This window comes from Gopherus flavomarginatus, chromosome 14 (assembly GCF_025201925.1).
Source record: "Gopherus flavomarginatus isolate rGopFla2 chromosome 14, rGopFla2.mat.asm, whole genome shotgun sequence".
In the NCBI taxonomy this organism is placed as follows: domain Eukaryota; kingdom Metazoa; phylum Chordata; order Testudines; family Testudinidae; genus Gopherus; species Gopherus flavomarginatus.
In genome coordinates, this window is record NC_066630.1 from 3,030,061 (window position 1) to 3,054,622 (window position 24,562).

At 56.4% G+C, this 24,562-nt stretch overlaps 2 protein-coding genes across 3 annotated transcripts in view; both read right to left on the reverse strand.

The window, feature by feature from the left end:
* The window catches only part of UTP4 (UTP4 small subunit processome component), a 113,290-nt gene that overhangs the window by 20,333 nt on the left and 68,395 nt on the right, over positions 1–24,562 (reverse strand). The window lies entirely within an intron of this gene.
* On the reverse strand, positions 619–24,540 carry HAS3 (hyaluronan synthase 3). Of its 2 annotated transcripts, XM_050922286.1 has the most exons (5): positions 23,590–24,540; positions 20,598–20,699; positions 7,413–8,033; positions 4,107–4,208; positions 619–3,195 (listed from the first exon to the last, which is right to left on the reverse strand). In XM_050922286.1, the coding sequence occupies exons 3-5, from the start codon at positions 8,031–8,033 to the stop codon at positions 2,272–2,274; spliced, it is 1,647 nt and encodes a 548-aa protein (XP_050778243.1). In that variant the 5' UTR covers positions 20,598–20,699; positions 23,590–24,540; the 3' UTR covers positions 619–2,271. The 2 variants fall into 2 exon arrangements, with proteins under 2 accessions (XP_050778243.1, XP_050778244.1); XM_050922287.1 differs by lacking the exons at positions 20,598–20,699; positions 23,590–24,540 and adding an exon at positions 12,402–14,778.

Sequence of the window (24,562 nt, forward strand, 5' to 3'; positions counted from 1 at the left end):
TTTGCCTGCATCAGTGGCAGAGCCAGGAATAGTACCCAGGGTCCTGCCTCCCGGGGCACAGGCTAGGCTGCCTGCTTGTGCGCAGGTAAGGCAGGGCAGGACTGCACTGAGCAGCCGTAAAGACGGTGTTCCCTCACCTTGATGAGAGGGGATCTGGCACTCCTGCGTGGTGTGGACAGAACATTTGGACCCAACACAACCAGGAGCCCTGACCTGAGAAGCAGGAAGGAGGGGAAGCACCGAGAGGCTAAGTAATAAGCACTTTCTAACTCCATCTTGATGCTGCCCCCTCTCCGTTCCTCTCGCCAGCCCTGACAGCCAGCCTTAGCCTCCCTCCATTGCAAAGGTTCTTCCCCCTTGTGCAGTGGGCCCTGGAGACAGGCAAGGGAGGAGGAAAGCTCAGAGCCGTGTAACCTTAATGCAGCCACTCACCTTTCTGCCTTCGCCCTCAGCTGATGGCACAGTCTGGCCCATGGGTCGCTTGTAAGCACCGGGTAATGCTGAACAGGGGTCAGAGGCAGCCATCCCAAGAGAGGCTCCAGGTGACCCTGCCGTGGGCTTTGGCACCATAGGGCACTCGAGCTGTACGCGGCACCATGGCCTCAGCAGCAGGCTCTTGCTGCTGGTCTGGCAGTTGTGGGGATGTTCCTTTGAGCACAGGAAAGACTAAAGCTGGAGCCGTACTGCCTCAGCCTTTGAGGAACAGACAAGCCAGGCCATGGGCTGGGCAGAGCGTGCACCACTGCCCTCTTGCAGTGACCCCAGGGCGCAGCCCCACTGTGTGGAATGAGACCGAAAAGCTGCCTGGAGATCAGTGGCAAAGCGGGCAGAGGGGACAGAGGAGCAGCAGCTCATACCACCATCAGCACCGTGGGCGTACGCTGCCCTCATGCCCAGGGATTTGGATCAGAAGGAGCCATGGGGGAGCCCTGGAGGCAGCTTGGCCACACAGACATGCAGCAGATCCCTGCGGTAGGCCAGGAGCGTTCAAGTTTTCCAGTGGCTCAAGGAAAAGGCTGTGATACCTGACTGAGGAAGCCACTTCAGAACAGCGAAGAATGGTCCAGTTCAGGCAGCCCAACTGCTGCCATCTGGGCCCTCACAGGGGAGGATCCTTCCCCCTGCCTTGGAAACTCTCATGTTGTCAAGTTGGAGACATCCCTTCACTGCACCAGGGAAAGGACTGCAGTGTCCTTAGCAAAGCACCATAGCATTAGGAGCCCACCCTGCCCAGCACAAAGCCACAGAGAACCCTCCCTAGTTCACAGCATTAAATCCACAGGCAGCCAGTCCTGTGTGCGGAGGGGGGGAGATTTCTGCCCATTTAAATAAATTGAATATTTATGGACCATTTTCCTGCTGGGGAGAATGCAAGACTGACAGGGAATCCAGTGTCTGGACACTAAAGCACAAGAGGGAGGGAGCTCACGGCCTGCCAAGCACAGCTCTGCCTGCAGAGACCTTGGGGCATTCCTTCCCGGGAGGAGGGGAGCGTTCACTATATCTGCCTCGGACCTCGTGAACCCTGACTCCTGTAGGCCAGTCCCCACTGCCAGAGTTTATGGACCAGCACCAAAGAGGCACAAGGCCTGGCCAAACCCAGCTCGGAGCAGGCCCTGGCTCTGGCTAAGCAGTGCCCCTCTCAGTCTCTTTTGCGGGCCCCAGGCAGGAATCAAGTCCCCAGGCTCCAGGGGCACACATTGCAGCCAACTTACTGTGTCACCTACAGGGCAGGACAAAGAGTTTGCAAACTTGGATTCTTTTGACGTATGAATTCATTTCCACGAGCGCTCCCATCCCTACTGGAGGGCAGGGGGCGCAGAGCACCCTCACTGGCTCCTGGGACTCAGGCGTCCCGTGGAGCATTATTGCTCAGGTTGGAGTCTGCAGGCAATGCCTACTGTCCTGCCTCCGGCCCAGGGCCTCTCCCACACCAGTGGAGCTCAGTGCAGCTCCCACAGCAGGATTTTGGGCCCTGGCAGTGGCAGACAGGAATCTTCACAGGAGCCATCGTCATCGCACCTGCGGGCAGATGTGCGTGGCCCAGGCTACCTGGAGCGTTCTCTGCTGGGCAACAAGCAGCCTGTCCTCGGGCAGCATTCAGACTCAGTAGCCCAGGAACTCGCTCCTTGGACAGCAATTTAAAACCCCACAAATAAAATCCTGTCTCCTCCCCACCCCGACCCGCAGCTGCCCCCGAATAGTGCATGGCAGCAGCACTAATCCTTTCCCATTGCACTTTCCCCACTCCATCCAGAGCCCCTCCGCCTGTCACACCTCGGCAAAAGCCAGGCTGCTCTGCTCCTGCCGCTTCCCACAGCGCCGGGCAATGATGGCCATGTAGAGCATGAGGAGGCCCATCCAGTAGCAGCCGTACAATATAGCGCCAGAGATGAGGAAGGCCAGGTCCGTCTCACTGAAGAGGTCCTGGCAGTATGCCGTGTAGGCCAGGCCTCCAAGCAGGACAGCGACCCACACAGAAACCGGGATGAGGCCAATGAAGTTGACCACAATGGTTTTGCGGCCAGAGGTGCCCCAACCTGACTTGTTGATGGTGGCGATGGCGAACATTTTGGCTGGCAGGAGGCTGGACATATAGAGCAGGGAGTAGAGGGACATAAAGATCATCTCCGCATTGCCCCGGAGGAAGCAGGCGTAGGTGGCCTTGATGATCCCCACCAGCTGCACAGTCAGGAGGAAGAGAAGGATATTCCAGATGCGGCCACGGTAGAAGAGCTGGATGACCGTGGCAATGAGGAAGAAGGGGAAGAAGCCAGTCACCACGGACTCGTAGGTCATCCAGAGGTGGTGCTTGTGGAACCACAAGGCGTTGTAGAGCCACTCCCTGAAGTAGGACTTGCTCCAGCGAGTCTGCTGGTTGAGCCAGCGGAGGTATTTGGTGGGAGTCTCAGTCAGGCACTTGGAACGGGCAGTGTACTTAGTCCTATACCCCAGGCTCAGGACACGGTTGGTGAGGTGTCTGTCATCCCCAAAGCTGCACTTGCTGCCAAGAAACTTCTGATTGTACCAGTCCTCCAGGAACTGCTGCAGGAGGGTGTTACGGTACATGCCCAGGGGGCCACTGATGCACTGGACGCAGCCAAAGTAGGACTGGCAGGCCCGCTCCACGTTGAAGGCCATCCAGTACCGCACGCTGCTCAGGAAGGAGATCCACGAGTCGTATTTATTGAGGATCTGGGAAGGCAACGCACATAAGGAGACACCATTAGTACCTAGCCCTGCAGGGCCTCCCTCCCCAGCCGAGGCAAGGAGAGCAGCATCGCACTGCGTCCCAACGGCTCCCATCCAGCAGCACCCTCACCACAGGGCTTGCCATTGCAGGGGAGCCCTGCTGCGAGAGGGCGGCTGAGAGGCCCTTGCCTTCAGAGCGACAGCAGTAGCCAGCTTTTCCTGTGCACACAGCCAGGCCTGCAGGGCAGAGACTAGTGCAGACAGGCACTATGGCCATTCTAAGGAGAAATGGGGCTCTCGGAGAGGTGCCTCCAGGACTTCAGCCCTGCTGCCCAGTTATTCAGGGAGCCGGTTCCCTGACTTTCACTAGGCACCGGCCAGCCTCTCACCAGTGAGGGAGGAGCCCCACAGCAGGCAGCAGTATGAGGAGGGCCGAGGGACATTGTCCCTCCCCTCCCCACTGGTTGCGCCTACAGGGTGAGGACAGAGCCTGCACTGCCATGCAGAGCTGCCGCCCCAGGTGTGCCTCACGATCACTGCCAAAGCATGCGGCAGCAGGCTCAGCACAGCATGCAGGCTGGCTCTGAGCCGCAGTGAAAGCCTTCCTTCCTGGGCTGTTCCAGGATGTTCCCTCTACCCTAGGATTTTAGACAGTCTCTTGCCTTGGCATCCCCAGGCCTGGATATGGCACTGACCCCTCCCTCCCAGCACTAGCATAGGGACTTGCTCCCTGCCCACTCAGCAGCAGCACAGCCAGGCTCACTTTGAACCTGGCACCCAACCTCAGAGGAGCCAAGCGATCCCCCCACCCTACCCCTGGGTGGCCCTGCATTCCCTGGGCTCGGCTGGCTCTGGGATTTCAGGGCAGTCTCATTCAACTCACGCGCCATTGGCTACAACCCTTGGGTTCGAACCTGAACGTCTCCACCAACTGCGCCCACTCGTGGATCCTCCTCTAAAATGCGCAGCATCTCCACCGTGCAGGCTGGATCCAGGACCGTGTCTGAGTCACACACCTACCGAGCAGAGAGAGAATGTCACGGTCTGCTCGGCCTAAGCCTCTTGCTCCCTTCCACGCATGCCACGGGAGCCCAGCCTCCAACCCTGCATCCACCAAAGCCCGACTCGCTTAGAACTAGACAAAGCACCGCAGAGCAAGCCCGGGGAGAGGCCCATCCTGCCACACACACCTTGGGGCCTACAGGGCAGCTCCAGGAGTCCATTCTGAGAGGCTGCATGGGGCATACACAGCCACAGATGGACACAACCTGACTCAGGAGCTCCAGCAGGGGAGCAGCATGGTACTGCCCAAATCACTTTTCCTCCTTGCTCTGGGCTCACAGAACCATGCAGAGCACAGGGGCCCTAGTTCTGAGCCCCAGGCAGGGCTGTGCCAGCCACTGAGGGGGGCTGGAGGGAAGAGAGACATGTCTCTGTGCTAGGAAGTTGGCAGGGAAGAGGGGTCTGCCATTAGAGGGCAGGGGTGCACTACGGGGCAGAGGTGAAGGGTCTCACTAAGGAGTTGTAGGGGGAAGATGTCATGAGGTAGTTCTGCTTCCAGGAGCTGAAGTGGCAGTGCCAGAGGAGCAGTAGGGAGACCTGGCACGGTCCAGGCAAAGGCATTTGCTGCAGGGTTAGTGGCTCACAGGGCCCAAAGAGCAAGTGACCATGGCTGGGGCATGCATTGCCAAGCAGGGAACTGCTCGGTGCCTGCTGGGGAATAGCAGTTCCTGCTTGTGGCAGTGCACAGGAATGCCATGCACCTCGGCAAAGCTGCTGGCCTGGCAAGGGGAGCACCGAGACGGCCTTTCTCCTCTCGGGGCAAAGCGCCCTCCAGCCATTCTGGCTAATGTATGGGTCCCAGAACAACGAGCATCTCGGAGCCTGCCAAGACCTCCAAACACCTGTGCAGGGCTTCCTCAATGTACTGACGTCGTTTTCTCATGCCCAACACCTTGGTCAGAGCCACCTGCACCCTCCTGGCTCCTCAGCAGTACCTCCCCTCAGCTGCAGCAGAGTCTGACCTGCAAGGGATGCCCCCTCCCACACACACACAGAGAAGGGTTGCAGCAGAGTCAGGCCCTCTCTGTACAGCACAGGGGGGGTCAGAGCAGGGATCCCACGCTCAGTGCTGGGCAACTCAATGCCAGAAAGAGAGTGACAAACTGAAGGGAGGTCAGAGAAGAGCCAGGAGAGGGATTGGTCCGGTCTCACCTAGCTGGGTGTCTGGCGAGCCTGGGCACATGTCAGCCAGGGGGATTCGCTCATACGGAGATCAGGGAATGCTCCTAATGGGGGCTGTGGAATCATCTCCCACGGGAAGGGCCTGCTGCCCCAGCCACTGAACACTGGGCTGCACAAAGACCTGGAGCAGAGCCTGGCAGGGAGGGTCTAGACTAGATGGGCTTTTCCACCTAGGATTCTGCAGCAAGCAGGAAGCCATCCTGAGCTCCACTCCCCTGTGCCACCCGGGTTACAGTCCTGCCCCCATCCAGCCCTGCCCATCCTGCTGTCTCCACCATTCTAGAGTGGCCTGCACATCCGTGCCACTACAGACCTGGTGCATGAACACTGGCTCTCCAGTGCACCTGGCCCTTCGCTAGAGCCTCACAGCCAGGAAAGAGGAGCAGTGATCCCAGGAGCCACAGCCCTCCCCAGGGACGATGGCCCTGCACACTCCAAGTCCCATTCCTGGAGAGGATGTCGCAAGGCAGGAGTGGAAGGGACCCAATCTGCCTATTTGGCCACTGCCCACTCAGGGCAGGCTGGCCAAGCAAGATCCTCTGTGCACCAGCTGCTCTGGACTTTCTCAACCCAGTGGGAAGAGAGGGCTGCACTCCCCTGTGCTTGGCTAGCCCAAGGGTTTGCAGAGAGAGCTCCAGCACCCTCCGTCCCCAAAGAACCAATTTCTGCCTCTCTGCATGCAGGGCTCCAAGCATCTCCTGCCCCTGTGAAGACGGACCCAGGATGTGCCCTCACTTTCCTGAGCTGGACTCTGCTGAGCCCCGGGGATGCACTCTGAAGCTGGCTGTCAGTTTAATGGGTTAGCCCCCGGTTGAGTGCTATTCCCCCAGGTGGTTGGGGGAAGTGGGAAGTTGTTACGTGGTACCTGGTGAGGGCATCTCACCTCCTTTCCTTCCCTTAGCTTCTCCCTAACCCTGGCCTAAGGAGCTTGTATATCCCACAGAGGCAGGTTTCACAGGCTCACACCTCATAGGAAGCAGGAGGGGTGGGAAAATTCAAATCCTGTTCTTGGGAGAGCTCCAGACCAGATCTGCAACCCAAGAGTATCTAAACTCCTGGGCATTTGTCTATTGGACTAAGCCTTTCGAGCCAGGGTTACCCCTCCAATGGCTCACATTAACTACCCTGGGTAATTGAGTTCTCGCTGGGCGGGGGGTCCCTGGGGGGTTTGTACAGAACAGAGCTGGAGAGAGTCCCGCTCAGGAACACACGACCCGCCAGCAGGCAATAACTGAGCTGAAGGAGCCTACAGAGCAGAGCCCCAGGCTCCCTGCAGACAGCACCAAGCAGAGGTAGGACGGGCAGTAGGCAGGACAGGACTGAGAGCTGGCAAGGGCTGCACAAAGGAAAGGGACAGGATTGAGGACTGCTGTGTCCCCCCCATGCCCTGAGCAGCCTGGCTGATGCACTGCTGCATACACAGCCACAGAGGGTATTAGCCAGCCCAGCCTCCCTGCTCTTGCACTGCCTGGTAGAGGATCTCAAACACTTTGAGCACAAATGAATCCCACAAGAAGGCTGGGCCTGGGCTGGATCTGGAGAAGGTGGGTATGGAGCCGGAGCCAGGCCCGGGCCCTGCCATGAGTCAGCTGGGAGTGCAGCATCCCAACTCTCAGCCTTCGCCACTAACCCTTCCTTGCTCTGGCTCTCCAGTCTGCCTGAGCCAGCCAATCCCCGGTGCATCGGCTGGGACAGATCTCGGCCTAGCCTTGCGTTCCCTCTCACCCAGGCAAGGTACAGCAAAGGCTGTGCTGCCCCTGTCCCGAGGCAGCAGATTCCCCGCCCCACCCCTCTCACCTGCCCCTCCTTCCAAGAGATATGAAAGGGCTCCCCACTGGTTAGCGTCAGAGCTGCGTGGAAAGCCTGGCCAGTACAGCATGGTCACTGCTCCTGGCGCCGTGCCCTCCAAGGCGGGAGTGTCACCCCTCTCCCGTGCCGTTCCACCCTCCAGCCGCCCCCAGGAGCTGGCCACCCACCTGGATGTAGTCCACGGAGTCCCCGAGTGCTTGGAAGGCTGTGTACATCACCTCGCGCTTCCCCCCCCACTTCTGCAAGATGCAGGAGTAGGTGCTGTTCCGCACCAGCTGCTGGATGTGCCCCATGCTCTCCTGGAGGCTGCTGTCCGTCTCCCCCTCGCCCCTCTCATGGAAGTTGCTCTTCCAGACGTAGCAGCCTGTTTTCTCGGAGCCCAGGATCTCATTGAAGATCTCCAGCATGTAGGTGTCATCCTGGCCATTGCCATCCACCACCATCACCACCTGGAGGTCGGGGAAGGAGATACGCTTCACCGAGTGCAGGCATTTCTTCAGGTAGTCGGGATCCTCCTGGTAGGCAGCGATGCAGAGCGCCACGGAGCGCTGCAACTTCAGGGGCCGCCCCTCAAGCCGCATGTGACGGTGCTCCAGGAAGGCAAAGAGGCTCTGGATGAAGAGGTGCAGGCCCAGGATGGCACCATACAGGCCGAAGGAGAGGTAGTGCTTCTCGGTGTGGATGAACTGGTAGCCAGTGATGTAGGCTGCAAGGATGCCTCCCAGCACCACCAAGGCGAAGAGGCTGGTACCAAAAACACGAAGGGCCGTGGTAAAGCTCACTGGCATCTGTCCAAAGAGAAGGGACCAGAGGCTATGTTAGGGGTGCAACACAAAGCCCACAGGGCAGGCTGAGGTCAGGACAGCAACGCCACAGAAGCAATGGTGCTGCCCAGGGGGGCCTTAAGCAGCCCTTCCTGCAGTCACCCAGCTGGCAGAGCAGGGGGCCTTCATTCTGGCAGCATGCCAAATGGCAGGGGTCACTCGGGTACTGAAGGCAGGACCAGGGAAGGGTGCTACAGAAGGAGGGGGGGTCCCATTCCCAGCCAGCTCCAGCTAGGATGAAGCAACAGTCCAGAGCCCTGGGCCAGCCTGAAGTGCATTGGAGACTTCGTACGCCCCTTCAGGCCAATGGGGATTGCTGAGTCAGCCCCCCACTGCCCTCCTGCTCTCCAGGTTGCAGAGAAGGGCCTGCCATCGCTCAGTGCCTCACTGAGCTGGCAAGCCCTTTGCAGCAGCCTCTGTCTGCGCTCTGGAAAGCGCCATGCACGTGGCTGTCTCCACACCCAGGGCTGCACTGTTCAAACACTCAGGACATGCACTCACTTTCCCCAGTAGTGAAGGAGCCGGGGTCAGTTCTAGCAGCTGCGAGAAGTGCTGGCTAACCACCTCTGCAGGGATCCTACCCCCATGAGATTGCCTAGTGGGTTATGTGGGAGTCACCCTCCCAGAGACCTTCAGTTCTGAGCCACCCAGGAGCAGTTCATAGCCAGCCACTTACACAACCAAACACCAAGTGCTACTGCATCTGTGGCTTTTTCTCCTGCTTCACAACCCATGCTGCAAGTGACCTGTCAAGGGGAGAGAGAGGTTGGCTACTCTCCCTAGAGTTTCTGTATGTGAATCCCAGCCAGTCTCAGGTCTCCTCAAAACTAGTGCTAAAAATCCAAGCATCCTCTTCCCAGAAGTGGCCAAAGACTTATCACAAAGTCAGGCTCTGACTGGACACTGGCTCTGTATACATGAACCAAGCTGGCCCACAGCGTTTCAAATGCAGGAGGAAAGGTTTATTCCCCCCACACACACACACACATATTGGCCTCATGCACAGAGTTGTGTCTGTTACCCCAGCCAGATACCCACTCATTGTGCGCTGTTGCTGGCCATTCAAAGGCAGGCCCTTGGAACACTCCTCTCTGCAGGGTGCAAAATCCTGTCACCCAGCAGCCAGAAAACTCCCACACAATTTGAACACAGGCTTCAGATTCTGGACCCTCAGGGCCAAACACTTCAGACAGCTGAGTGTGTGACTGCTTGATGGTGCATGACACAGGGACTGCGCAAGTATGCAAAAGTGCATAGGCAGCCATTTGTACAAGCAATCACAGCAACTGCTCACCCAAGTCAGACACTCCTCAGACCTGCAGCAAAGAGGAAGAGGTCTGTCCCGTGCCATCCCTAGTGGGGAGGGGCTGGGCTATCAGTCCTTTTCCTGATCTAATGCAGCTCCCCTGCTCCATCCATGCCCCCTACAACGGGGAAGAGTTGCCTTCCCCAGCCAGCGAGATTATGTTCTGTTCCTCCGGGACGGGCCCAGCCAAGGGAACAGGTGGAGCCAGACAGCCCCACTCTGCTCTCAGTCCTTCAGGTGCAGCCTCCTTACACTCAGCAGTAGCGCACCGGCTCGTAGGGGTCTTGTGAGACCAGCTACAGCCTCCTCAGCCACAAGGCTGCTGGCCACAACAGAGGCCTGGAAGAGGGAGGTTCCCAGGTCTTTATCAGGGACACAGGGACCCCCTGTCACCCAGTGGTGGTTGGGAGCAGGACATAGGGTCTCACTCTCACCTGGAGGATTTGTTTCCTCCGCTCCTTTCTGAGCACTGTTATTGGAACAAATCCCAAAGCTTAGTACAAAGCCAGCATTATGGAGGGATTTGGCCCCATATCCTGGGGCCACAGGCCTGCTTGCATTTGGCTTTGCACTTGCACTGGCCATCAGCTACCAAGCTATGTCAGAGGGATGAGGAAGCTCAGCAGCCAGACACACTCCTTTGGGCCCCCAAGCTACAGGAAACCAGAGCCCCCAAAAGCTTGGACGGGGGGCTGCAGACAGTGGTCTCACCCCAGGGAGCCAATCACCGGTGGGAAAGCACAGAGCCATGTTTCCGCAGGAGGAAGAGCTGGAGACTTGGCCAACAGCCGTTCATTCCTAGTCACACAGGTGAGCGAGGCTCTCTGATAACAGAGGGTGTACGAGGGGGGGAGCCAGAGGGGTTGCTGCAGAGCTGCCAACAGCCATGCAGGCTATGGTACCTGGAGCCTTTCCAGCTGATATCCAGGCTCCTCCCCAGAAGCCTGCACACCCAGACTGCTGGGTGCCAGGCCCCGCCGGAGCAGAGCTGGGCTTTGCTGAAGGACAACGAAGGGCATGAAGGATGCCTTCGTCCCACTCCCAGCTGACCCCACAGCAGGACAGACTGTATGCCATCGGCATTCACTTGTACCCATGGCACTGACAGACCAGCCAGGTGCTCACTGCCCTTACAGAGGTCCTCGGTCTTGAGAGTGTGTGTGTGTGGGAGATAAATACAGGGAGTCCCTGTCTGCTTAGCAATCCCACTCCTAAGAGGAGTCTCTGCCCCTGGGAAGGGGCCAGTCAGCACCTGGCCTGCATGGGCTTACAGGAGAGGAATCACTGACCCTCCCACCCAGCTCCAAGCCCTCTCCTGCCAATAGCACTTCACAGGTGTCCTAGAACCCGGGGTCAGGCAAATCCCTGTGTGCGAGGGGTAGGGACCCACTAGCGCTGCGGGCCTGTTTCTGCCCCAGGTGCGAGGTGCCGGAAGGCACAGGCTAACCTGCTGGGTGGAGCAGGCAGGTCCCAGCCAGGAAGGCTCTCAGATAGTCCCTCCCACTGGCCCACAACCCAGTCTGCCCTCGGCTCCCCCCGCTCAAGCCAAGCCAAGCCAAGCAGGTTCTGTCTTAGTGCCCCCACTTGCTCTCCCATGGGCAGCAGGCCCTGGCTGGGCAGGCACTCTCTTCTCTTGGGTCCAGGGAAGAGGCTTCTAGGTGAAGCCAGCTCCATGGCTTTAGAGGTCCCTGCAGCACATTGGCTTGTGCTCTCTCCAGCCTGGCTGGTGGTGTCCCGTGAGACGCAGGGAACATGCAGGTTGCAAGGCGGCCAGGTTGGGGCTCTCTGTTCCTCCACCTACCTGTCGCCCTGGGCTCCGGGCCACGTGCCAGGCAAGGAGGAGGCTCGAGGCAGAAGCTGGGCAACACAAACCACCAGCCTCGGGGTACCAGGGCCTGAAACCCAGGGTAAGGGAGGCTGGATGGCCCCTGTGAGCATCAGCCCAGCACTAGCTGGCATGGCCCCAGTGCACTCCAGGGAGCGCTGGAGGCCCAGTCCTCTACCCCCAGGGCTGCACGGATCTGGGCAGGGCTGATTGACCGGGGAGCAGACAGTCATTCCGGGGGGCAGGCTCAGCTCGGTTCTCTTGGCGGGCAGCGCACCAGGGAGAGCCCGGAGGAGGATTTCGGGGGAGGGCCCCCCCGGGATGAGCAGCGCCCTGCGAGCCGCCCCCGCCTGCTCGCCACCCTGCGAGCCAGTCCCCTCCCCAGGGGAGCTCTGCAAAGCCGGGCCGAGAGGCTGCCCCGGATACCCCAGGGACCGGAGAAAGGAGACGGGCTGGGGCCGGCAGGACCCCGGAGCAGCCTGCGGGACTGGAGGGGGCCCAGGCGCCTCTCACCCTGCAGTGCGGCAGCTCGGGCCGCAGCTCCGGAGCCCCCGGCCGGCTCCCCGCGCTCCGCCAGCCCGGGCCGGGGGGGCAGGAACTGGCGATCCCCGCCCCGCTCACCGTGCCGCCGGCTCGCCGCCTCCCGCGCCGCTCTGAGCCCGACCCGGCGCCCTCGAGCCGCCTTTAAAGGAGCGGCTGAGCCGGCACCTCCCGCAGCCCCCGGGGGCTCCGCCTGCCCGGCCAGGAGAGGCCCCCGAGGCCGGCCGGGGGAGCCCCTCTCGCGCGCCCCCGGCACCGCTGGGCCTGCAGGGTCCAGCCGAACCAGCGGCCCGGGGACCCCCGGCTCCCACCAGGAACCGCCGGCGGAGCCCAACAGGCTCGTCCCAGCCCAGCCCAGCCCCAGGTCAGCCAGCAGGGCCGGGTTCTGCCCCTGCCCCTGCCCCGGGACCTAGCAAGTCACCGGTTCCCTCTGCCTCAGTACCCCCTGCCCTGGTCCGGCGCTGGCCGGAGGCTCCCCGCCTGCAGCGCCAGGGAAGGGCTCGCACGGATGCAGGATGAAGCTGGTTTCCCGGCCAGCCGAGGGGGTACCTGAGCGCCCGCCAGAGGCCCCTCGGGGCTGGGCCGTTCAGGTCTGGGGGCTGAGGAGGGGGCGGCGCCCAGGCCAGCAGGAGGGAGCTGGGACGGGGAGGAACATGGTTACCTCCACGCCGGAGTGAGACCTGGAGCTGCCTGCAGTTCTGTTTCTCGTAGCCACATGCAGGCTCTGCTCCGGAGCAGCCCCGAAGGTTACAGAGCGTTGCTGGCTTGGGCCAAGTCCTCCTGGCTCCTGGGCCCGAGCAGGGTGGCGGAGGCAGCCGGGGTGCCTGGGCTGTTCATCCCCTGAGCACAGCACCCAGACTAGAAAGTGGCTTTCACCTCCCACGCGAGTGAAGTGCAGGGAGCCAGGTTCTTGGCACGCAGCCTCGGCTGCTGGAGGCACAAAGTGAACCGCCCCAGAGCCAGGTGTGTGAGGGGAAGTTACAGAGATAAGCGAGCCCCGGGCCCTGCACAGCTTCCAGCTCTTGGATTAGCGTCGCCTTCCATGAGCCTCTCAAACTCTGACCCTTGGGGCTGAAATTCTCCAGAGCTGGGCTCGGCCGGCCCAGTCTGTCGAGAACTGGCAGCAGAACCAGTTCAGCCTTTTGGGGTAGGAGAGGGGAACGAGCCCCCTTTGGTGCCAGTGCTTTACCACCCCAGCACTCCTTGGGGCCCCTCCAGAGGGGGAGGTGTCCATGGGGGTGCCTGTGAAATCAACGATTTGCACCTGTCAAAGTCCAGTGCATGAGCAGTAGCAGAATTCAAGGACAAACACATTAGGCAGGAGTTGGTGCAACAGGGCGTGTCAGAGCTGTGACTGGAGCAGATGTAGCCATGGCTGGAAGCTAACACGTGTAGGCCCTGGCTACACGACCAGCCAGCAAGGGTTTTAAGGACAGATTATGCTGGGAGATGACACTTTCTGACCTCTGCTGCTAAACCAGAGCAGGGCTTTAGGGGACCTGGCCAGCTGGGAGAATAAAATCACTACAAAAGCCACCTACTTCTATGACAGAAAAGAACCCTGCAAAGGCCTGTGTGCTCCCCCGAGGGTGCTGGGGGTCTTCCCTAGGGAGGGGTAGGAGCCTCTCGCCTGCTCCCTGCTGGAATTTCATTGGGTTTGACCAGAACCTTGGGCAGACTGAGGCTCCACGCACTGCCCCTGCCCCCCGTACGGTGCAGGGGGAATGGATCCCTTTCCTCTGACCAGGCAGTTGGAGCCTCCTGCATGCGAGAGCTGGAGGTGCAGGTGGACGGAGACGGGTCTCACTTTGTACCAAGCAGCGGACTGGAATCCCCGGGGTGGCAGTTTAACTGACCCAGCTGATTGTCCCATTTTACATGAGTCTGTAGCAGGACTGGCACAGCAGGTGGTTTCCTCTGGCTGAAGTCCCCCAAGGATTAGTCAAAATCCACACTGGAAAGTCCCTGCTCTGGCTGCCAGCGCAGCACCTGGAGCAAACTGCTCCCTGGGGTTTTGACTTCAGTGCCATCACTGGGAAGGAGGAGAAGTCTCCTGCCTGGAACATTGGTGTGGAGGGGGGCAGCCTGTTCAGAAGGACAAACATGGGAAAGGGGGGGGGGCTGCATTACATGCCAAGAACATATACCCTGTTTTGAGGGCTGGGTGAGAGGCAGAGCAGGTGACAGGCTCTGGGTGAAGAAATAGGGGTGACGTCAGTAGGGACCCAATTAGTAAGAGGAGGTGGGTGAGGCATTTCTAGCACAAACAGAAATATCCCAAACACAAGAACTAGTAGTTGGGGCACTTGCCCTGCCCAGACATCTGCTGGAAATGTAATACAGCAAAACACAAACTGCCCAATAAGTTCTTGGAATGTCCTGGGGCTAACAACTGGTTTCAGAAGGGGCAGGATGTAACCAGGGGGACCGTCATTTTAGACTTGATCCTGACCAACAGGGAGGCAGTGGTAGTGAGTCTGAAGGTTGAAGGCAATTTGGGTGAAAATGACCATGAAATGACAGATGTCACGAGTCTAAGGAAGGTTTGAGAGCAGAATAAGGACAGTGGATTACAAAAACGCACACTTTAACCAACTCAGAGAACTGGTAGGTGAGGTCCCATGGGAAGAAAATCAAAATGAAAAGGAATTCCAGAGAGCTGGCAGTTTCTCAGAGACAGTATTACAGGTGCAACAACCAACTATCCCGCTGCAAAGGAAAGGCAGGAAGACTAGTCGGAGGCCAGTCTGGCTGCATCAGGGGCTCTTGAATGACCTGAAAACCAAAAAGAGATCTACAGGAAGTGGAAACATGGACAAATTGCTAAGGAGGAGCACAAAAAAAACCCAACAGCACAAGCATGTAGGGAGAACATGAGTTACCCCAGCAAGAGGCATAAAAGGCAAGGAGAGCTACTGATGGACGAGCTCAAGATGCCTGAGGTGTTTGCTGCCTATTTTGCTTCAGTCTTCCCTAAAAAGGTAAATTGTGACCAGATACTTAACAGAATTAACATTAATAACAAGGGGGAAGGAACACAAGCTAACAGGATAAAGACTATTTAGATGTGTTGAAATCAGCACAGCCTGATGAAATTCATCCTAGGTATTGAAGGAACGAGCTGAAGAAACCTTTGCGCTGTTGGCAATTATTTTTGAGAACTCAGGGAGGACAAGAGAGCTCCCAGAGGACTGGAGAAGGGCAAACACAGAACCTGTCTTTAAAAGGGGGAACAAAGAGGACCCCGAGAATTATAGACCAGTCAGCCTAACTTCAATGCCTTAACAATACTGGGACAAATGATGAATCAAACACTTGGTAAATATTAGGGCTGTCAATTAATCACAATTAACTCACATGATTAAAAAAATTAATTGTGATTAATCTCACTGTTAAACAATAGAAACCAATTGAAATGTATTAAATATTTTTGGATTTTTTTCTACATTTTCAAATATACTGATTTCTATTCCAACACAGAATACAAAGTGTGCAGTGCTCACTTTATATTATTTGTATTACAAATATTTGCACTGTAAAAATGATAAACAAAAGAAACAGTATTTTTCAGTTCCCCTCAGACAAGTACTGTAGTGCAATCTCTTTATTGTGAAAGTGCAACTTACAAATAGATTTTTTTTGTTACATAATTGCACTCCATAAAAAAACAATGTACAACTTTAGAGCCTACAAGTCCGCTCAGTCCTACTTCTTGTTCAGCCAAACGCCAAGGGAAACAAGTTTGTTTACATTTATGGCAGAAGCTGCCCACTTCTTATTTACAATGTCACCTGAAAGTGAGAACAGGCGTTCTCATGGCACTTTTGTTGCTGGCGTTGCAAGATATTTATATGCCAAATATCCTAAACATTCGTATGCCCCTTCACGCTTCAGCCACCATTCTGGAGGACATGCTTCCATGCTGATGAGGTTAGTTAAAAAAATAGTGCGTTCATTAAATCTGTGACTGAACTCCTTGGGGGAGAACTGTACATCCCCTGCTCTGTTTTACCCATATTCTGCCATTATTTCATGATATAGCCGTCTCAGATGATGACCTAGCACGTTCTTTGATTTACAAACTGTCACTGCAGATTCCACAAAACACAAAGAAGGTACCAATGTGAGATTTGTAAAAGTAGCTACAACACTCAACCCAAGGTTTAAGAATCTGAAGTGCCTTCCAAAGTCTGAGAGGGAGGAGGTGTGGAGCATGCTCTCAGAAGTCTTAAAAGAACAACACTCCAGTGCAGAAACTACAGAACCCAACCACCAAACAAACAAACAAAACCCCAACCTTCTGCTGGTAGCATCTGACTCAGATGATGAAAATGAACATGCGTTGGTCTGCACTGCTTTGGTTCATTAACGAGCAGAACCCGTGTCATGGTATAATTCCCCACTCTGAACCTTAGCGTCCAAAAGATGGGGTACCAGCATGAATTCCTCTAAGCTCAATTACCAGCTCAGAACCTGTAGCGCTGCCACCAACCAGGAATTCCAGTGCCTGGTACACTCTGGTCCCCCCAAAACCTTGCCCGGAGACCCCCAAGACCCAGACCCTCTGGATCTTAACACAAGGAAAGAAAACCCTTTCCCTCACCGTTGCCTCTCCTAGGCTTCCCCTCCCTGGGTTACCCTGGAAGATCACTGTGATTCAAACTCCTTGAATCTTGAAACAGAGAGGAAAATGCACCTTCCCCCTCCTTCTCTCTCCCCCTCCCAGATTCTCCCTGAGACAGTAATCCTAACACAGAGAGAAATTAGCCTCTCTCTCCCCCTTCCCTCCCTTCTCCCCACCAATTCCCTGGTGAATCCAGACCCCGTCGCCTGGGGTCTCACCAGAATAAAAAAACCAATCAGGTTCTTAAAAAAGAAAAGCTTTTAATTAAAGAGAGAAAAAACAGTAAAAATTATCTTTGTAAATGTAAGATGGAATATGTTACAGGGTCTTTCAGCTATAGACACTGGGAATACCCTCCCAGCCTAAGTAAGCAAGTACAAACTAAAATCCTTTCAGCAAAATACACATTTGAACTCCTCCCAGCCAATTACACATTTGCAAATAAAGAAAACAACCATAAGCCTAACTCGCTTTATCTACCTAGTACTCACTATTCTGAATTTATAAGAGCCTGTATCAGGGAGATTGGAGAGAAACCTGGCTGCACATCTGGTCCCTCTGAGCCCCCAGAGTGAACAACCACCAAAACTAACAGCACACACACAAACTTCCCTCCCTCAAGATCTGAAAGTATCCTGTCCCCTGATTGGTCCTCTGGTCAGGTGACAGCCAGGCTCACTGTTCTTGTTAACCCTTTCCAGGCAAGAGATATGAAGCACTTTTGTTCTATTAACTCTTAACTATCTGTTTATGACAACCCGTCATCAGCATGGGAGCATGTCCCCTGGAATGGTGGTTGAAGCATAAAGGGACATATGATAGCACATCTGGCACATAAATACGTTGCCACACTGGTTACAAAAGTACCATGCAAACACCTGTTCTCACTTTCAGGTGACATTGTAAGCAAGAAGCGGGTAGCATTATCTTGTTTGTCCGAACAATTGGCTGAAGTAGGACTGAGTGGACTTGTAGGCTCTAAAGTTTTACATTGTTTTATTTTTGAATGCAGTTTTTTTTGTACATGATTCAACATTTGTAAGTTCAGCTTTTGTGATACAGAGATTGCACTACAGTACTTTGTATAAGGTGAACTGAAAAATACTATTTCTTTTGTTTTTTACTGTGCAAATATTCATACTAAAAATAAATAGAAAGTGAGCACTGTACACTTTGTATTCTGTGTTGTAATCAAAATTAATATATTTGAAAATATAGAAAACATCCAAAAATATTTAAATCACTGGTATTCTATTATTGTTTAACAATGTGATTAATCGTGCAATTAATCATGATTTTTTTTAAATTGCTTGACAGCCCCAGTAAATATCTAGAGGATCATAATGTGATAATGAATAGCCAGCATGGATTTGTCAGGAGCAAATCATGCCAGACCAACTCATTTCCTTCTTTGACAGGATTCCTGATGTAGTGGATAGAGGGGAAGCTGCAGACATGATGGATCTTGATTTCAGTGAGGTTTTTGACATAGTCCCCCAGGACATTCTCATAAGCAAATTAGGGAAATGTGGTCTAGATGAAATGACTATAAATGGAGTGTAGAACTGGTTGGAAAACCGTACTCCAAGAGTAACTGTCAGTGGTTCACTGTCAAATGGGGGGATGTATCTACATGGGTCCCACAAGCATCTGTCCAGGCTCATCTTCATTAATTATTTGGATAATGGAGCGTACAGTGTGCTTAAAAAATCTGCAGATAACACTGAGCTGGGAGGGTTGTAAGCACTCTGCAGAACAGGATTAGAATTCAAAAGGAGCTTGCTCCATTGGAGAATTGGTCTGAAATCATCAAGATGAAATTCAGCACAGGAAAGTGCTGTACAATTGCATAACTACCAACTGGGAATAACTAGCTAGGCGGCAGCGCTGCAGACAAGGCTCTGGAGGTTAGAGTGGATCACAAAATGAATATGGCAACAGTGCAATGGTACTGGGACAAAGACTAATATTGTTCTGGCGTATATTACCGGAGTGTCACACGTGAAAACCAGGAGGTCATTGTCCCGCTCTACCTGGCACTGGTGCAGCCTCAGCTGGAGTCCAGAGTCCAACTGTGGGCACTGCGCTTTGGGAAAGATGGGCACAAATTGGAGAGAGGCCACAGAGCCACCAACATGGCAATAGAAGGTTTAGACAGCCTGACCCGCGAGGAAAGGTTAAAAAAACTGGGCTTATTTCGTCTTGAGAAAAGATTGAGGGGGACCTATTAGCAGTTTTCGGATCTGTGAAGGGCAATTATGAAGAGGACGGGGATCAATCGTTCTTCACGTTCACTGAAGGTGGAACAACACGTGATGGGCTTAACCTGCAGCAAGGGAGACTGAGCTTAGATACTAGGAAGCCCTTTCTATGCACAAGCGTCCAATGGAGGTTGTCGAATCCCTGTCACTAGAGGCCTGTAAGCTCAGGTTGGACAAACCCGTCTGGTCCTGCCAGTGCCAACGGCTGGCTGAGCCTCCTGAGCGCCTTTTCTAGGGTTCTGTGATTCAGGACAATGGGCCTTGGGGTGCCCTCAGCAGAGGACGTTGACACATGACTATGGCACCAAGGACGTGCCCAGATTGAATAACCTCCTGGTGCACACACCAGTTCTCTAGCCCCCGACACACCTCCACCTACCTCCTCCTCCTGGCCAGTCAGGGCCACCAGGACCAACCTCTCCTGCTGCCTCTCACTGATTTGCTGTTGGGATCATTGAAGAAGAGGTGAGATTTCCCCAGCGAGAGTGGATTTCAGCTCCAGGGACAGCAGCAAGGGAATGGGCACGTTGGGTTTGTTCTGGGTGAGAGCTCAGCTCTCCCCGGGGCAGCAGCCTCCAGGAGAGAGAGATGGGGTTGCCTAGCTAACCACTGCGGCCCCACAGCCAAGGGGCCTGGCTCAGTCACAGCCCTGGGCTAGGGCGGATGTCAGAGACTTGCCAGCTTGACTCCCATTTCCAGTAGACCAGCCCGGCAGGTGACTGTCTAGGCACTTCCCTCCGGTGCTGGCACCAGGCAGCATTGCCAGCACTCTGGTGCTGGGCTTGTGTTGTGTGTGCTTACAGGCCCCCGTGAGACCGCCCCACCTGCCTGAGCACTGCTGGGGCACTGAACAGTGAAGCCCCTCCTCATTCTGAGGTACAAAGGGTTAAAAAATCCCTCCCTCCCTCCAATTACCAGCAGCTGCTATTTTTCACAGGCTTCCCCCCACCTTGCCACTTGCACAAAGCCAGAGTTCAGCCCTGGCAGAGCTAGGCGCCCAGTCCAGTCCCCTAGAGCCCCGGGCGGGGAGTGGCAACCAGCCTACCACAGGGAGTGTGAAAAGGCCGGGGCCAAGCTCCATCTCCCAGTTCTGCCACTGGCTGGCCAGGTCTTGGTGAGTCCCAAGCCTGTCGGAGCCCAGGTGCAGGGAGCTGAATTCTTTGGGAAGCGCGTTGAGAGGGAAGGCACCAGAGCAAGGCCTAGTAACGAGTGTCCTGGCCTCAAGGCCCAGACCCTCCAGGGAGCCGGGGCAGGGGATTCTGTGGCCCAGCTGCTGCCTGCAGAAGCTGCTGGGTCTGACCTTCAGACACTGCACTCAGGAGCAAAGCCCTTGAGGAGACCGCGAGCATTGGCCATGCAGGTGGATGCGAGCAGCAGGAATTCTGCGCTGCAGGCCCCCCGCCCCATCTCCTGCAGCAGGCCTGCCCTCGCACAGGACCCAGGGAGAGCAAAGCCTGAGAGCTGCCTGAAGAAATGCCCCCCTTGGGCAAGTCCTTGGAGCCCCTGGGCAGCTGCACCTAGTGCTGGCGGGATGCACCTGTTACCATCCAGGTGCTCTGGGCCCAGTATGAGCAGGGGGTCGAGCAGTTTGCTGAGCCGCCCGTGTGCATGGGACAGAAATCAGCCAAGACCCCTCTGCCACGCCCCTCTCATGCCCCTGCAGCCAGGTTTGGCCTCTAGCGGCAACAAGGGAGTGTTTAGAAGAAAGCCCAGGTTTGTGTGTCTGCTTAAAGCTGCCGGGGTCAGGGGAGAAGGGCAGGGAGTTCTCACTGCCTCTGCTTTGGGAAAGCAGGGCAAAGGCAGCGTCGCCTGGTGTGAGAACTGGGCGCAGTGAGGTGCAGGGGGCCGGGGGCGCGTGCGCACACACGCACAATATCTAGTAACCTTTATGCTCCTTCCCAGGTAACGTTTAAACAGGTGCAGACAAACATGGCCCATTTGTTGTAAAAATCGCAGCACTGCAGCTTCTTACCTTTTGATGCAAACGCTGCTCGCAGACACCTCACCTTTCTTCCCTTCCTGTGGCTCTCTGCAGAAGCACTTCCCAAGGTATAAATAAAATTTCCGTCTCCTCCTGCACAGAAATCGCCTTGTTTGCACAGGGAGAATTGCAGCCAGAAGCCCAGAAAACATTAAAAGAGACTTTTCATTCAAAAATCTTCCCCTGGTGTGATCTCCAGGCGGAGGCAGAGCTCAGACATAAACATCGCAGGACAGACAATTCCCCAAAGAAGTGGCCTCTGCCCAGCCACGGCTGCAGGCCAGCAGAGCCTGGTGTAAGCTGGAGAGGGAAAGAGGGCTGGGAAAACCTACTCGTGGGAGCTGATCTTGCAGTAACCTGGCATTCTCCAGCAAGGACAATGAGCGCGCGCGCTCGGCTGCCGCTTTCCCTCAGTTCAAAGCCCAGACCATAAAGCTATTCTTAGACCTATAAAACCATTTCTCTAGCTCCGGCTGGCTGCGGCAGAGCGCTGCTGGGGAGCCGGGTTTGCTGGGCAGATCAAGGTACTGAGATTAGAGAACGTTTGCTTTGCTGAGGGTGGAGGGGGAGGCAGCGAGGGCTGCGATTCAGCCTCACAACACTGGGAGTCTTTGTACCTGGACCTGGGTACAGCTCAGAATTGCATTTCCCCAGGGATCGCTGGAGCTGCGCATAGCAACCGGCACCGGGCCTCAACCTGATCCCATATCTTTAGGCAACAATGGCACTTCCCAGCCGGGAGGAAGGCTGCTGGCCCATCAGCTAGACAGCCGTGGGGATGGGCAAAGAAAGGGCTCAGTGTTTGCCACAGAGCCAGCGTGTTTAAAATACCTTCACCCACAGGGACGTCTGGGGCCAGGAAAACCCGTGGGAAATCTACCCACGTCCACCTGCTGCTGTGTAAAGGCACCCAGCCCCATGGGGCAGGGAGCAGTCGGGCAGTGGCCTGTGATCACCCCGCTGGCGAGGAGAGGGTGCCAGGTGCTGAGTTGGTGGATGTTGGGCAGGTGTACAAGGGAAGGTGTTCTGGCAGACTCCGCTCTGAGCCAGCCTGGCTGCAGATCACCAGGGGGGTGAGGCCAGCCCTGCATGCCAGCAGCAGCCCTAGGTACCCATTCTGGGGGGTAGCAACAGAAGCAGGACTGGGTGCGACAGGACATCTAGGGACCCTGTAGCTCACACAAGTGTTTTGCTGTCTCCTGCTTGGGACCCAGGGGGCTCTGGGCTCACACGGACGGGGGGTCCCAGCTCCAAGCTGGGGCCCGGGCTTACACAGACGGGATGTTGGCTCCAGACTGGGACCTGGGGGGCTCTGGGCTCACATGGACAGGGTGCTGGCTCCAGGCAGGAGCCTGGGACTCATACAGACATGGCCCTGGCTCCAGGCAGAAGCCTCGGAGATCCCAGGTTTTAATGTTTGTTCTCAGGTATTTTTAAGAGGTCAGCACACAGCTGCCCCTGCCCCTGCCCCAGCCCCAGCCCTGCCCAGCCCAGCCCAGCCGAACCTGAGCCAAAGGCTGCTCCTCTCCCAGTGTGGGGAGTTAGAGAGACAGGCCATTGCAGAGAGATTTGGGTGCGTTTCCTGCCAGCCAGCGTGAGGCATCCCTGGGTGCAGCACCTGGTCCTGGCTCAGAGGGGCAAGGAAGATGCACGCAGCATGGCAGGCAGGTGAGCCTCCAGCAGTGCGGAGTTGGGGGAGTAGTGCCTGCCCCGGCTGGAAGCTCTGCAGAGAGATCTCCCCTAAACCCGCCCGTCCCAGACCCCACCACAGAGCTAATGTCTTCTCCTCGGACGTCCTGCAGCCTCAGAGAGCCTCCCAAGAGAGCACAGGCAAGTATCCTGGCCACTTGCTGCGCCAGTGAAAGCAGGGCAGCGAGTCATTCTCCACGTGTTCTGGAGGCCCGGGCTGCTGGGTCACGCCCAGGCGGGAGGGAGGAATCAGACATGCCACAAGCCCCCATCAGGTCACTTTTCAATCAAAGTCCCCATTGGTTTTAAGGGAGACTCTAGGGACCAGTGGAGCTGGATGTGCCCACGATGCCAGCCCCTCCCTGACTCACCCCGTGAGCTGACGTGGAGGGACTGGGCTCAGGGCAAAGAGGCGTGCAGGGCTTCGCAAGCTTTTCCCACATCTCAGAGAGGGGTCACGAGGGCCTCCCTGCCCCTTCACCAGCCCAGGAACTGTGCCCCCCCACTGCCGCCACATGGCAATGACAGCCACTGCCTACATGGAGGTGTGCATTAAGGAAGTGGTCAATGGGTCTGTTTGGTGCCAGGCACTCAAAAATCACCAGTCAGAAAACACCCGCCCCCAACACACGAGATAGGCTTCATTCAGGAGAGTTTGACAAAGACTGAACCTGGCTCTGGTTCTTTGCCTTCTGGGGCCTGAGCTGGCCTCGCGTTTCCAGCTCTTCTCCCCCACCACGAGGGCCACAAACCTCCTTTTAAATCACACAAAGCTGAGAGTCTCCTGCAGTCACATGGCTCCAGGAGCGGGGCTTAAAGAGCCGAGTTGCCAAGGCTGCTTGTAGTAGGCAGCAACCCATGCAGCTGCCAGCTCCCCCCAGCCCAGCAGCTGCAGCAGCCCTGAGCTCTCAGACAGGTCTTCACACCTGCTGATCCCAAAGCACTTCACAAAGGGAGGGAGAACTCAGCAGGTCACCACTGGAAAGCTGCACCTTCCTGCCAGCAGAGCGCTGACCTGCTCCTTGGGCAGGGTGGGAGAACACAGGCCTTGCAGGCTTGACATGGCTGGGCCTGTCTCACAGATCAGCACTAATGCGGTCTGCGTGCTGCCTCACACCCACCCTGACTGTGCAGCCCTGGGGCACCGGAAGTGTCAGACACCAGGCTGCGTGGGAAGGAGGGGCTGGATCCTACTTTGCATTTCCCAGGGCACTGTCCAGATCAATTCCCTTCCCTCCCCTCTGCAAGTGAAAACAAATCCATTTCCTCCGATTTCCCTGCCTCGGGCGCTCACTTGTGCTGGGCTGTGCTCTCCAGTGTGGCACGGGGGGCAAGCTTCACCATGCCAACTTAGCTTCTTTATCCAGGGACAGCAGGAGAGCATGCTCTGCCGTGCCCCTCCCTCTGCCCACGCAGGTTGACTTTACACGTAGTGACACTGACAGAGGTCCTTTATAGCCAGCTTAGAGGGGCCCTGGCACGACAAAGTTGGCCCAGAGTTTAGATATTGTTAAAAACGTCAAACGTACCCCACCCCCACCAGGCACCCCAGCGCTAATGCCTGAGAGGCCCCAGTGCAGGCCAAACGCAGGGAGTGGAGGAGAACTGACTTCCAGTCCCTGCCTTTCACCACTCGCCAAGGAGCCAGTCCCACGGGCCTGGAGAGAGGCTGTCGTTTTAATGTCTCTGCATTTTGAGCAGCGAGTTCCCTCAGTCTGAGCACATGGGGGGAGCCGAGGGGGCTTTGCACCTGGCAGGCCGGCTGAACCCTCTGGGAGGTACCTGTGCTGGGGCCGGCCCAGTGCCACTGCTTCCTCGCTGTGACAGGCTGGTGGTTTCATTGGCAGCTGTCCTGTTAAACATGAATGGAGGGCAGAGCAAATGGATTCTTCACAGGTGGGGATTTTTTCCTGCCCTGCGTTTGGGATCAGTACAAGTTTGGTTTTGGTTTTAGAAGTGACTCCCTGCACGAGTTCCTGGCATGCTCGTCCCTGTGAGAAGCTGCCACCTGTAGCTGTGCTGGCCCCAAGCAGTGCTGTAGTCTGCACAGGCAAAGAGCCCTCACGGCGACTTTCTGATTCTTGCAGATTCCACGGAGCCTCATTTATAGCCGAGGCAGACAGGCCAGAACACACGCAGGCAGGCTCCAAGTCTCACAGCCTGGGGCAGGAGCCTCACGAGGACTAGCAAATTCTAAGCACATCCTAAGTGTGTTAAATGCTCTCAGCAAACCGGGAGGCAGGAGGGGACGAGAGACGAGGCTGTGG